The sequence below is a fragment of the Netta rufina genome (genome assembly GCF_964035555.1).
Source record: "Netta rufina genome assembly, chromosome: Z".
In the NCBI taxonomy this organism is placed as follows: Eukaryota; Metazoa; Chordata; class Aves; order Anseriformes; family Anatidae; genus Netta; species Netta rufina.
The window spans coordinates 17,901,184-17,915,147 of record NC_140126.1 but is presented as its reverse complement, the minus strand read 5'-3'; the positions used below and the strand labels follow the sequence as shown (position 1 = coordinate 17,915,147).

Below are 13,964 nucleotides of genomic sequence, written 5' to 3'. Positions count from 1 at the left end.
AGGAGTAATGGTTTTAAACTAAAGGACGGAAAATTTAGATTAGACATTTGGAAGAAAGTCTTTATTATGAGGATGGTGAGGCACTGGAAGAGGTTGCCCAGAGAAGCTGTGGATGCCACATCCCTCGAAGTGTTCAAGACCAGGTTGGCTGGGGCTTTGAACAATCCCATCTAGTGTGGGGGGGGGGGGCAGTAGGCAGTCCCCCACCAGTGGCAGGGGAGCTGGAACCAGGTCATTATCAACCTTTCTTCCAATTGAAAACTATTCTATGATACTACTAATACTGCACTTCTTTTTTTTTCCCTGAAGTTCTTACATTCTTCTTAGAAGCCTGCAAATTTTTTTTTTTATTGAATACAACCATACATTAAGTTTCAGACACTGGTGCAGTAGACAAATAAATAAATGGTCACCTAAACATGAAATACTACTGAGCTTTTGATAGCTGATAGAAAGATAATAAAAATCAACTAGCAAAATTACAAGCAAAATTATTTCTTGCCAGAAGAAAAAAACAGTTAAGACAAACTACAAAATTTAATTGGTCATCTGTGCATAAAGATCAGTGTCTTCTAAAAGCATTTTTCATGTTAAACCTGATGCTTCTTAAAGCAGGTATGTTTTGATTCTGACATACCCCAACCTGAAATTGTATCAGATTCAGCTGTAATTTTAAGCAGTCTTGCTGCAGAATTACATTCATCCACAGAGAATATATTCCTCCATTCCACATTATTCAGTCTGCTGCACTAAGAGAATCTGCTGCAACCCCTCTGTAGGGCAATTATATTTCCTCAGAATTTAAATATTAACAGTGCAGAAATGAAAATTAAATATTACAATTATGCTGTGAATTATTATTATACATCAGTGATAGTACTATGCTGTTTGAAGGAAGGTCAGCTATACAAGTGAAATTACTCTTATCAAATATAACATTCTATTCCTGTATCTTTAAGATTTAACGACAGCACTGATTACTTTAAGAAGCAAATCTAATTGATTTGTATCACTCACATCCAGTTCCAACATATGAAAAGCTCTTTCAGATTTATCTGAAAATGAAAAGCTATATATTACATTGGAACTAGTTAAAAATCAGAAACTTTTTTTTTAATTTTTTCCCCTTGAAGTTGACTGTAAAAGAGATGTTTGACATATACCTATGTTGATATATGCCACAAGCCTGTGACATGGCCATGAAAAAGAGATGCTCAAACGATGAAAAAAGCAGTAGGAATGTATAAAACACTCAACAAAAAATCTAACTAAATCCCAAACTAATTTTTATGTATCCAGCACTGGAACAGCTTGCCAACAGGCACATGAATATATGTGTCATAAAAATTCTCCCAAAAGATCTAGGAGAAGCAAAGGTGAACAATTGCTTCTTTATGCTGTAAATTTAAGTTTGGAATTGAAGTCAAAGGACCCTGAAGGTACTGTTATCAGTAAAGATTATCTCCAGCAGAGAAAGCATAAGAGGAAGTAGTAGGGGTATCTTCAAAGTTCAGGTTTGCCAGGTGCTACCGATGGGCCAGGAAGTAATCATAGACAAATCTCGGTAAGCATCATAAGATGACTTCATAAGAATTGTGCAACAGGTGACATTCTTTTGCAATCATCTAGATATGAATTCATCAACAGAAAACAAAGCACAGCAACATGTTCCAGTTAAGTGATATTCATAACGCACTTCAAAAACTACCTGACAATTTATTCACAATGTATTTCATTCAATTTTATACCACTTCGCTAAAGAATATGGTATACAGTCACAACCATGTAAGCACAGGACCTCATCCATGAAAGAAGTTAGTTCAAAGCAAAAGCTACAACACTGTGAAAAGCTAACAAACTCAACAATATACAATCTACGACTGTCAACCTGTTTTCTCTACCTCCTTAATCATATGCTTACATACAAATGGTCATCAACACTATTTTCCACGGTGCCTTTGGGTGAGTTATCAAAGCTGCACTATTACATACACAGTTCAATTCCTATAGTAGTTTGTCACCTATGCATACATGAATACAGTACCTCTATGAGAGGTAACATTAATAACAAGTCTTAAAAATCATTATCTGGAAGTGAAGAAGATGAAATAAGAAAACAAAATGCATATGGAACTTCTCTTCTCTAGCATAAAGGCTTCTCCCACAACCACTTTCTCATTCTCAGCAGGACAGAGTATGCTGCCTCTCTCTGATGTCCAAAAAACCTTATCTAAGAACTTTCCTCTTCTTTTCCTTCCAGCTCTTCTAGTTCAACCATCTTGACCTCTAATAGCACACTTTTTCAGAAGAACACAGTCGCTGACAGAGTAGTTAGTTAATCACAGCAGAAACACAATTATATTACTTGTGTATTAGAGTAATTCCATTCAGTAAGAATAAATTCAGAAACTGAAGGTCAGAAGGTTCATATTCCTTATACCGTATTTCCAACAAAATAATTTTGTGGAGTGCCTTGAAGATAGGTCCCTGCCAGCTCTGAAAGACATATGCAAAGCAATCATCTACTTATGACCCCCCTTTCACCAGATTTGCTTTACAGCTTCCACTTTGGAAACTTAAGACTGAATGAGAACCAGACTCAAGTGCACTTTTCTCATGTATTTTACCTCAGAAAGTTAGGGCACATAAGACATCAGGATCTTGAGATTAAGAATTTGAGGATCTCAAAAGTCAAATGGGTTTCTGCATCTGTCCAACTGAAAATAAACAAACTTGCCAGTTATATCACCATGGTGGGAAGGATGGGTAAAGGAGTGTTTTTCTTAAATGTTGGAAGTTTCATATCATTACTGCCACTGTCTACTGGAGAAACTACTATAGAATTAAGACTGAGCAGTAATTTAACTAACTTGGACAGTCATTTCTGATTAACATATTTTCTTCTTCAGGTGGCTGCAGCTTAAACGGTGTTGTTGCACTGGATTTAAGTGGAGGATCCCTTTTACAAGTACAATGTATCGAAAAAGCAGGTGCCTAAGGCATACTAGAAATATTGCAGTTTTTATAACGACATAACTTGAAAATAAATTTAGCACTAACTTTAAATTCAAGCACTATTTCAATATTGCATTGCCATGTTTATGATATGTGGAAGCAGTCCAGCCAGATATAGCAAAAAACTGAATTGCACGCAAAATATGCATCAGAATGGTTTCTGCTTTCTGGAAAACATACACTAATTTGGATTATAGAAATCATAGTTTTTTTTGACTGAAAAGGCACTCAGAAAACAAAAGTTTGTCAGAAAAATGATCAAGAAGTAAACGAGTTCCACAAGGCTATACAAGGAAATACAAGGAAATCAGTTTATGATTACATATTGCAAGTGCAATTGTATTTTCACCACTCAACTCCATCTCTGATGTAGGAAAAATTGACAGAAGCATGTCTGAAGCCTCACCTTAAGTAAAACTTGCCTAGCTTATATGTAGTATTTATGCTGTCAGTATCATACACTAACTTTCTTTAATAAAAATAAATGTTCCTTTGAGGAATGTACATTTTTTCCAAAGGAGTGTCTCGCTCTTCTCCAGGATTCATTAAAAAAATAAAACAAGTTGTTACAAGATTAGAAGATAGACCTCGTTCTCTAGGGCCTCATGAACGAGGGGCTTGTGGGGAACATGAAGATCAAAGGCAGCCTTGTCTGCAGCAATCACCTCCAAGCTCAAGAACAATGCATGCCAACACAGGGGATGTGAGGCAAAATCACCAGGAGGCCTGCATGGATGAAGGAGCTCCTGGTCAAACTCAAACACAAGAAGAAAACCTACAGATGGTAGAAGCAAGGATGGGTAACCTGGGACAAATACAGAGACACTGTCTGAGCAGCCAGGGGTCAAGTTAGGACAGCTAAAGCCCAGGTAGAATTGAATATGGCCAGGGATGTCAAGGGCAACAACAAGAACTTCTACAAGTACATCCCTGATAAAAGGAAGATTAGGGAAAACACAGGTGCTCTCAAGAAGAAAACGGAAGTCCTGGTTACACATGAAATTGAGAAGGCTGAGGTACTCCATGACTTTTTTGCCTCAGTCTTCACCAGGAAGTGCTCTAGGCACACCACCCAAGTCACAGAAGGTAATGGCAGGGACTGGGGAAATAAAGGACTGACTACTGTAGGAAAGGATCAGGTCTAAGACCGTGTAAGGAACCTGAAAGTACACAATTGCACAGGACCTAATGAGATACACCCAAGAAGCCTAAAAAATTGGTGAATGAAGTTTCTAAGCCACTCAATCATGTTTGAGAAGTCACAGCAGCCTGGTGAAGTTTCCACTGGTTGGAAGAGGGGAAACATAACATCTATTTTTTTTAATGGGAAAAAAAGACAACTGGGGAACTAGAGGCCAGTCAGTCTCACCTCTGTGCCAGGCAACATCATGGAGCACATCCTCCTGCAAACTGCGCTAAGGCACATGGAAAATATGGTGGTGACTGGTGACAGCCACCATGGCCTCACTAAGGGCACATATGCCTGACAAATTTGCTGGCCTTCTACAATGGGGTTATAGCTTTGGTAGATAGGGAAGAGCAACTGACATCCTCTGCCTAGACTTGTGCAAAGCACTTGAGACTGTCCCACACAACAACCTTCTCTCTAAATTGGAGACAGGATTGGATTTGGCAGGTAGACCACTCCAATAAGGATTTGGCTGAGTGGCTGCATTCAAAGAGTTGCAGTGAATGGCTCAGTGTCCAAATAGAGACGACTGACAAGTGGTGTTCCTCAGGGGTCAGTATTGGGACTGGCTCTGTTTAACATCTTTGTCAGCAACATTGACAGTGGGACTGAGCACACCCTCACCAAGCTTGCCAACAGCACCGAGCTCTGCAGTCAACATGTTGGAGGAAACACATGCCATTCAGAGAGACCTTGACAAACTTGAGAAGTAGGTCAACACCATAAGTGCAAGGTCTCGCACACGGGTCAGGGAAATTCCAGGTACAAATACACCTGGACAGAGAATGGATTGACAGCAGTCCTGAGGAGAAAGATTTGGGGGTTCTGGTTGATGAGGAACTCAACATGAGCCAGCAATGTCTTCTTGCAGCCCAGAAAGCCAGCCACTATCTGATTCTGATTTCATAATACATCTACATTTTGTCTGAAGTGTGTGCCACGGTTTCCATTCATCCCTATCACTTCCATGGAACTTATTGCTCGAAAACTAGGCAGAAAACAGAAGCAGAAAATGTAAGGAAAGCACAAACACAGCCCATTTCTGAACTTAACACAAGTAGAATGGTAGTGTGATACACCCATAAAAATCATGGCCACTTGTATATTGTGAGTTTCCCAGAGCAGACTACCTACTACTAACAAAGAACAAGGAGGAGAAAGGGAATGTTTGTAGATGAGTGAAGAGAAAGGAAGTATTGGGCAGCTACAGAAACTAAAAGGTGTATCTGGAGATAAATACTAAAACCAGTACAAAATACAGCTTTCCTGAGCACAGTTGTCATTAGAGACCTAGTGTACTTGAAGCAACACTGTAACAGAAGGAATTATCTTCTGCCTACCCACTGTGTTGCAACCTTCTACTGACCTTCAGTCAGAATAAAATATTAAGAGCCAAAAATCACTCTATAAGAAGAAAGCCAGCTTCTGTAATCTTATAAAAACATTCCTTTAAAAAATATATATATTTGCTACATGAGTTCCACAGCCTAAAAAAGCACAACTAAAGATTTCAGTAATCAAAAATATTTATATAATGAAATTGAAATGCAAAATTTTTATACCGCATTTATTCGCAAAGAAAAAAAAAATCTGAACCTTAATTCTCATTATTAAGTTTATATTTGGCAACAACTCAGGCAAAACTACTGCCTTTAATTTCAGTGTCGCTTGTCCAATACACTTTTAAACATTTAGAGAGTTTGAAAACCTCCTATGTAATTATTGACTAAATAATGGAAAAGCTAATAATGGAAAATTCAATTCTTGAAACTGGAAATCATCATTATGGCTGTAAGCAGAACAGGCAAATATATAACTCACACCAGTAAAACTCAGCAAATTTGGTGTTAGATTTTCAGTAACAATACAGGAAGTTGAAAAAAAGCAAACTGAAGTTTTATTAGTAAAAGGCTCACCAAGAAGGGCAGACATGTTCTGAAATATTCTCAGGAGCTCAGGTGTAAGACAGGGACTATTCTCCAACGTCACTAACCTAAGAATAGATTAGATGAAATAATTCAAATGATTTATGGGTAACATTGACTAATTGTTTTGACAGATATAAAGCATTGCAACCTGAAGTAAATGTGTACATGACCCATGAAAACCACATAACAATTGCTTGAAGCATATTTCAAGTCCAGTATCAGTCCTTTACAATATAAAGGATCAAAGAATCATTAGGGTTAGAAAAGACCTCCAAGATCATCCAGTCTAACCATTGCCCTACTACCAATATCACCTACTAAACAATGTCCCTAAGCACCACATCCACCCTTTCCTTAAACACTCCCAGGGGTGTTGACTCCAGCATTTCCCTGGGCAACCCATTCTAATGCCTGACTGCTCTTTCTGAGAAAAGAAAATACACATTAGTAGAGTCATCAGTTTTGCTAAGGTAGTAAAACAAAGATATGCTACTGGTGGTTTTTCTTTTACAGGTGGGTGCGTTGTTGGTTTAAAAAAAAAAAAGAAAAACAATAACCTAACAAAACCTCAAAAATGAAGCAGTGAGGAAGTTTAAGCATCTGACTTGGGGATCCTGGGCTGAACTCAGAAGTGGGAATATTGATGGTATAAAGACCAGGTGTGCAGTGCTTCAAGAGCTATGGTAGAAACCAGCTCAAATAGTTTTTATAGTCCTGGACATTTCTGCCAGCTCCATTCAGGTATCTCTGATGCTCTAGAACAACTTAAAATACCATATACATTCTTCAGCATAGGCATCAGAACAACCACCTTAAGATCAGCACTGATAAATCACAGAATGGTTTTGGTTGGTAAGATAAAATATGAAAGTGCTGATCTGAAACCCTGTCTTAAATTTTGTGAAGATCTTGCAATTTAAAGTTGCTCCTCCCTACCAATTGCATTATAAATCTTTGTAACATAAAACAGATCATTTTCAGGTTAGGCGTTTGAACTACAGACACTTACCTGCAATTTAGATCTAATTAATCTCTTACTCTTTTAAGACAATTTTAATATATTCCTATCCCATAGAAAAAAAATATGTTGAATTTGTTTCAGGTTAAGGTTGTTTTCTCCCTTTATAGAAGGCAGTTAAAAATAGATCAGTGCCACTTCTTATTTTATGTTCACTCACCAGATAGCATGAGATAGCATGACACTTGCAAGATAACTTCTCAATTTTATTCTTTTAAAACACACCATCTCTTCCAGCAACCAGCTCTGAGAATCAGTGGGTTATTGTGCTCAAGTCAAGCATGTCAAATTGTTAGTTCAGCATACACACTGAAGAGATTCTAGACTTTGTCTTGCAGTTTATTATCTAAACAAAACCATATGTTTCTACGAACTGTCTCAAAAAGGAGTTCCTACTCAAGTAGTCACTTTCAACTGTGTTTCTTTTATCAACACTTTAACATTACTTCTACAAAAACGTCTAGTATAGATGTCAAGGTAAGATATCTAAAAAGCTTTTGTTATATCCCTTTTTTTTCCTTCCGAAGATACAAAAAGAAGAATTAAGTATTAGAATTTGATAAATAATTTTCTTACCACAACTCCAAACCATCTTCCAGAAGATAGACATGCGGAGGCTGGGAAACATCTGTACTTAGCTGAATAACCGGAAGTAGAAAAGGATAGAGATTTTTGCTGTCTGCTCCCAGGCCCTGTAGGAGTAAATAAAAAAAAAAAAAAAAGTAAAATGCTTCAAAAAATTAACTCAAGCATTTCATGGATAGAACTGAAAAAGATCTGTAATACTATATAAATAGAAGTTTATATACTGTAAACATGCATTTGAGAAACCAAACACTGAACCTGCTTCCATTTCATACAACATGAAGCTGCTTAGTTTGATACTCAAGCTTTCTCTCAACAAGTATTGAGAAACTTATATAAACTTTTGGAGAATGAGCAGCTACCAATGGTCTGCAGGAACAATACACATTCCTAAATAACATTTACTAGCCATTCCATTTATTGAAAAAGTCACAGCTTTAACAAATACTAAATGATTACATGCTGAATAAATTATGCTAAAGATCAGAAAGGAATTACTAGTTGGACATTACCACATCCTAAATCTTTTGACACATTCTAAGAGCAGAAGGGTTTGATTTTGTTCCTAAACAAAGATTCACAGACTAATGATAGTTTTTTTTTTTTTTTTTTTTTAAGTAATCCATGAGTCATATACAAAGATGTCTTCCTTCCCAAGGATATAAAATACATCTTTCCTTCATCAGCCAATAAAAAAACAATTAAAAATACGCTCAAGATAACAATTGTTGAAGCTACACATAAATTTAATTTTACAAAGATTGGAATTATTAAAATGGAAACTACTGGCCATTTTGCAATATTACTACAAGAGAGAATTAAGGCTAATTGAATGCAACTTTTATATGATTACTAACATTTGTAAACTTGAGTTTAAAACTGATATTTTTCAATTAACGCTTTGTTTTGTAGAATAATTTATTATTCCTGTTTTTAAATAAATTTTGATTAAAAGAGAAACAACAACAACAACAAAGAGCCTTCCATAAATGTGTCTAAACTCTTTTGAGTTTATTTTGTTTTGGCCTCCATGGTGGCCTGTAAGAAATTCCACAATTTATGCATTATGGAATTATTATTATTATTTTTTTAATGAACTAACCTGCCTTTTAAAAGAACTATAACTTTTATTTTAGTTGTAACGTATAACAGCTCCTTTTACACTTTTATTCCAGTGTTAAATGTTTTCATAGACCTTCAATAATACCCCTTTAGTCATGCCTCTCCCCAGGTTCAAGACTGCCTGCATATTTAATCTTTTCCTGTATGGAAGCTGCCCTACATCCTAGAAGCCCTTCACGATCTTCGCTAATTCTACATTTATTTAGTTAGTTAGTTGGAGATACAATATGGACTAGAGAAGGTTGGTTTGTGGGATACAATGCATATTAGGGAAGTGTTTAATAGCTTTAATTCTGCAGGCAGTATATGGTTATAGATCACTTTATTCTTTTTTTTAATTAACTTACTGCCACTTTTTTTCCTGCCAAGACCAGGGATATTTCTTGTTATTTCAGATTTAAGGATTTATTTATACCTAGATCTTATCCTTGTCTTTTAGTTATACCTAGATCTATCTTTGTCAAGGGAACTATATAAAATTAACTAAACGAACTATGTGCAAATGAAACCTAATGTTGATAAACACCATCAATATATTATGGGCCAGGAAAAGTTTCCTACAACATGCAGAACTACAAAAACGTCTACAAAAACCTACAACAAAATGGTCTAAGAATCATTGTATTTACCTTTATTCTCAGTATTACTACATTTATGTTATTTTACTTAGAAGCTGCTGTCATTAATAAAGGTAAGGTGACAGACCATACTTAAAGAAATTTTAATAGCTTTGACAATACCATTTTAAAGCAAACACTGAGAAAGACAAAATACTCAAGTATACTCAAAAAGACTTATAAGCATGGATGAATTCTCAAAAGAAAATCAAAATTTGAAATTCAAACACAAGCATATGTGAAGCAAATTAATTATATAACGAAGCAGGCAACTCAAAGCTGCTATTATCTCTGCTCCATATAACACATGAACAAAGCAGAAGAGAACATCATAAAAGCTGAGAAAAAGTATTTTTCTCACATGCTACATAATGTTGCAGAAATTATCGTAAGAGCACAGGTATTACAGGTATCATGGATTATATAGTAAAAAGACAACAGTAAAAATGGTAACAGAAGGGTCAGAATGCTAAAGATGACCCATAATTAGTTAATGCCAAAAAAATCCTTGAAAGACATTAAACCAAAGAGTTAGGATTAAACGATAAACATTTAATGACAACCTGAATTAAAAGCCAAATTAAAAAACCAGGCACTGCTCTGAAGCTAGTTATGATGGCCTACTTCTCAGCCGATGATTTAGAAATGGCTCACTTTCGTCACGAAGCCTACAACCAAAATAGGAATTTTGCATCCTTGAGAGCTGAATGAAACACATTGGGGAAACAGGTGCACCTGCACTGCTGAAGTATGAAGCATATACATTGTCAGAAGAGACTGACATTCTGAATGTCTTCTGGGATAGAAAGGAAGCCAGAACAAGATGTTTTACAGACACCAAAAGAGGTTCAATTCCAAGATAACAAAACCAAACTAAAATGTTCCAGAACACATGCTTATGTGCTTAAAGAACTGGTTTTCCTGAACAACCCTCTGGAAACAAAACAGTTGAATACTTAAATATTATAAATATAAATGAATAGCTGTGATTATCTCCATTCATAGCACTATGTTTTTATAAGACTGAATAGCATTTAAAAATAGTCTTTAAAGGCAAAATATGTAAAGTATATCCAAATTTATCTATATAAATATGTAAAAAATTATACCCCCCCCCCAGACACACATACACATTGAGAGCCTGCAGACATGATTGATAAGAGAAAAGTGAAGGAAACACCAGCAACATTTCTGTACTTTTGACATCTTACCTGAACAAGATGGATTAGAGTGGTCAGAATGGCACACCGCAGCATATTGTGGTCCTCGCTCTGTTTCCAAAGGAGTGGTAAATACTGAACCAAACATCCTACATATGGTCGTATCTGAAGTTCAAAACACAAATGTGTTTCTTAATATGTGAAAAAATGCCATTAATTTACCCCAAACATGATTTCTGACAGATTTAAGAGGTTTCCCTTAAACAGCATATTCCTTACTCTGTGACTGAAGTGATTTCTGACCAAATAGGGGTTTGAAAACAACATGCTAACATCTCACATCTAACATGGTAACATTTGTGGTGACAATAAAGCTTAAGTATTAAATAGAACATGAATGGTAACTTAATAACTGAAGACATTTCAATATATGTATCACATGCGTCTTCACTACAACACAATTGCTGAATTAAGAAGGCCAGAAGCAGTGCCAGGAAAAAGGATCCTTAGAGACAGTGTAGTTCCTGAATGCTATTTTATATGAAGTTTTCAAACATACTAAGTTTCCAGAGCAGGACACTAATCTGAAGCTGTTACATCTATCATCATCATATTTCTGGGAAAACAAAACAAAAAAAAAAACACAGGACTTCAGCAAAAAACAAAACAAAACAAAAAAAACACTCAATTGCAAGCAAAATAACCAAGAAGTTACCTATTGCACATTTTAAGTGTATGCCTGTTCTCTTGACATCTGTAACAGCAGGACTATTAACAAGCTAGAGTTTTGTTTTCTGTGCTTAAGACTTGAGAATTAAGCATTTATAAATCCGTAAAGATTATTTTAAGTTTAAGAAGTTTTCCAAAATGGTGAAAAGTACAAAAAGCAAGAAAAATGAAGTAAACTCAGATATAAATGTTCCAATGTACATCAAAACTTAGATTTTTTTTTTTGAGAAGGAATAGTATAAAATTTTAAATGGAAACAAGAAAATCGTCACTTCCCACTGAATTCTAGTTCAAACTAACAATGTTGTCAGCTCTGGGGAGAAAGACAGAATCACTACAGGGTTACATCTACCCTGTGATAATGACAAGAATGAAAGAGCCCATGACAGGACACTAAACATAATTCTAAAACCTATATGAACCCTTCAGATGACACACGGAGTGTCATCTGAAAAGCTTCCCCCCTACTAAAAAGAAAGCACAAATAAAACCACACAGCAACTGCTTTCTCCCAGAAACAACAGTCAATAGCCAGATGCTAGTTTTTATCCACAGTTATTATAAAACACCAAGCATTCAGTTCAAAACAAAGACTGCAGAATTGCCATTGTCAGAGATGTTCAAAATTCAGCTGGAGAGGATCCTGAATAAACTCTGACATGCTTGCATTGTACCTCCAGATGGTTGTCCTAACCTAATTTTCTCTATGATGCTCTACATGGCTAAAACTTTAGTCTACTTTTTTACTACAGTACTTAATAATGAATTAATCTTAACAGACTCAAAGACTCTTACTGAAGTCGCTTTTCCTGCTGCTTCCATGGCTGATATAAATACAAATGCAGATAAATCTGCTATCACATTGACTGTTCCTACGAGGGAAAATTAAGAGAGCTACAGTTGGCTCTCACACAGAATTACTTGTAGAAGGTGGAGAAACTACAAAGCATGCACTGTCTCTGCCCTTAATAGAGTAACACAGCAAACCAGAAGAGAGACAAAAGCAGTCAACGATTCATTTTTACTTCTGCAAAAAATATCATCTTTTAAGTTTAAACCAAACTATATACTTTAGCAGGAAGTTGGTAACTGCATGTCAAATTCCAAGTTTGTGTTAACTAGTGCTGTAGTCAGGCAATCCTGACCCTTACCCATGCCAATGAGAATTCCTTGGGAATATAAAGCATTTTGTCCCCAGAAATGTCTAATATATAAGGTTTAATAAAGTTATAGGTCAGATGTAAGATGATATAACTAGAATACAAAATGGAAAAAATGAAAACTGCAAGAAATGCATTAAAATAAGCAGAGAAATGCATTCTGTACTCCAAAAAGTGAGTGAATCCCACAAATAAATAGTAATTTAAAAAGTTATAGTAATGGAATATCCTGGTTTCAGTTAGAACAGAGTTAATTTTCTTCCTAGTAGCTGATAGGGTGCTATGTCTTGGCTTAGGATGAGAAGAGTGCTGATAACACCCCGATGTTTTAATTGTTGCAGAGCAGTGCTTACACCAAGCCAAGGACATTTCAGCTTCCCACTCTGTCCTGCCAATGAGCAGGCTGGGGGTACAGCAAGAGCTGGGAGGGGACAGACCTAGAGCAGCTGAACCAAACTGCCCAAAGGGGTATTCCATACCACATGGAGTCATGCTGAACGATATATAGGGGTGGCTAGCTGGGGTGGGAGGGCCAGACTGCTTGGGGTTAGGCTGGCATCGGTCAGCGGGTGGTGAGCAATTGCATTGTGCATCACTTGCTTTGTACACATTATTAGTAATACTATTATCATCATTATTGTTATTATTATTTTCCTGTCTTAATAAACAGTCTCCATCTCAACTCACAGGCTTCACTTTCCCATTTCTCTTCCCCATCCCAGACAGGGAGGGGGAAGGGTGAGCAAACGGCTGTGTGGTATCTAGCTGCCAGACGTGTTAAACCAGAACATGGAACAAGAACAATATTACACAAAAAGATAAATGAAAACTAAAAAGTAGATGACCAAATAAAGGAAATAATACAGGCACCTACCCTAACAACAACCAGTCGACTAACCAATGCTATTTTTCTACTATTTTTGCAAAAGCCCAAAACAGTAAGTTCTGTGGTGTTAATATAAAGCTAACACTGTCTGAATTCTAGAAGAAAAAATACCTGTACATTGACTCTCTCATTCACACATGACAGAACATGAAGAACATGCATTTTTGTGTCACATTCTGTTACTTCCTGAAGTAGTTGAAAGAGCAGTGTAAACATGGATTCCAGATACTAAAAGAAAAAAAAGAACTAGGTATTAGACCATCGAAAAAAATATCCAAGAAACATAGAACACCCTGAGTCGAAAGGAACCCACAACATTCATTGACTCCAACTCCTGGCTCTACACTGTACCACCCAAAAATCAAACCCTAATTTTGAGAGCGTTGTCCAAACAGTGCTCAATCACCCTCTTGATGAAGAACCCTTTCCAATCAGTAATATGAATTGTGAGTTTTTCAGTACACTTACAACACTGAAAGATTAAGTGACTTTCAAATTTCATAGAAGTGTGCAAAATGTTACTCTTTCATTTGGAAAAATGCACATTAGATATCC

At 36.2% G+C, this 13,964-nt stretch overlaps 1 protein-coding gene across 3 annotated transcripts in view; it reads right to left on the bottom strand.

Annotated features, from left to right (window-relative positions):
* Nucleotides 1-13,964, bottom strand: part of IPO11 (importin 11) — a 94,295-nt gene that overhangs the window by 36,215 nt on the left and 44,116 nt on the right. For all 3 annotated transcript variants that reach the window (XM_084305406.1, XM_084305407.1, XM_084305408.1), the window contains 4 exons: nt 13,521-13,637; nt 10,686-10,799; nt 7,727-7,842; nt 6,121-6,197 (listed from right to left, as the gene is read on the bottom strand). In XM_084305406.1, coding sequence (XP_084161532.1) covers nt 6,121-6,197; nt 7,727-7,842; nt 10,686-10,799; nt 13,521-13,637 — 424 coding nt within the window. The remainder of the gene's footprint in view (nt 1-6,120; nt 6,198-7,726; nt 7,843-10,685; nt 10,800-13,520; nt 13,638-13,964) is intronic.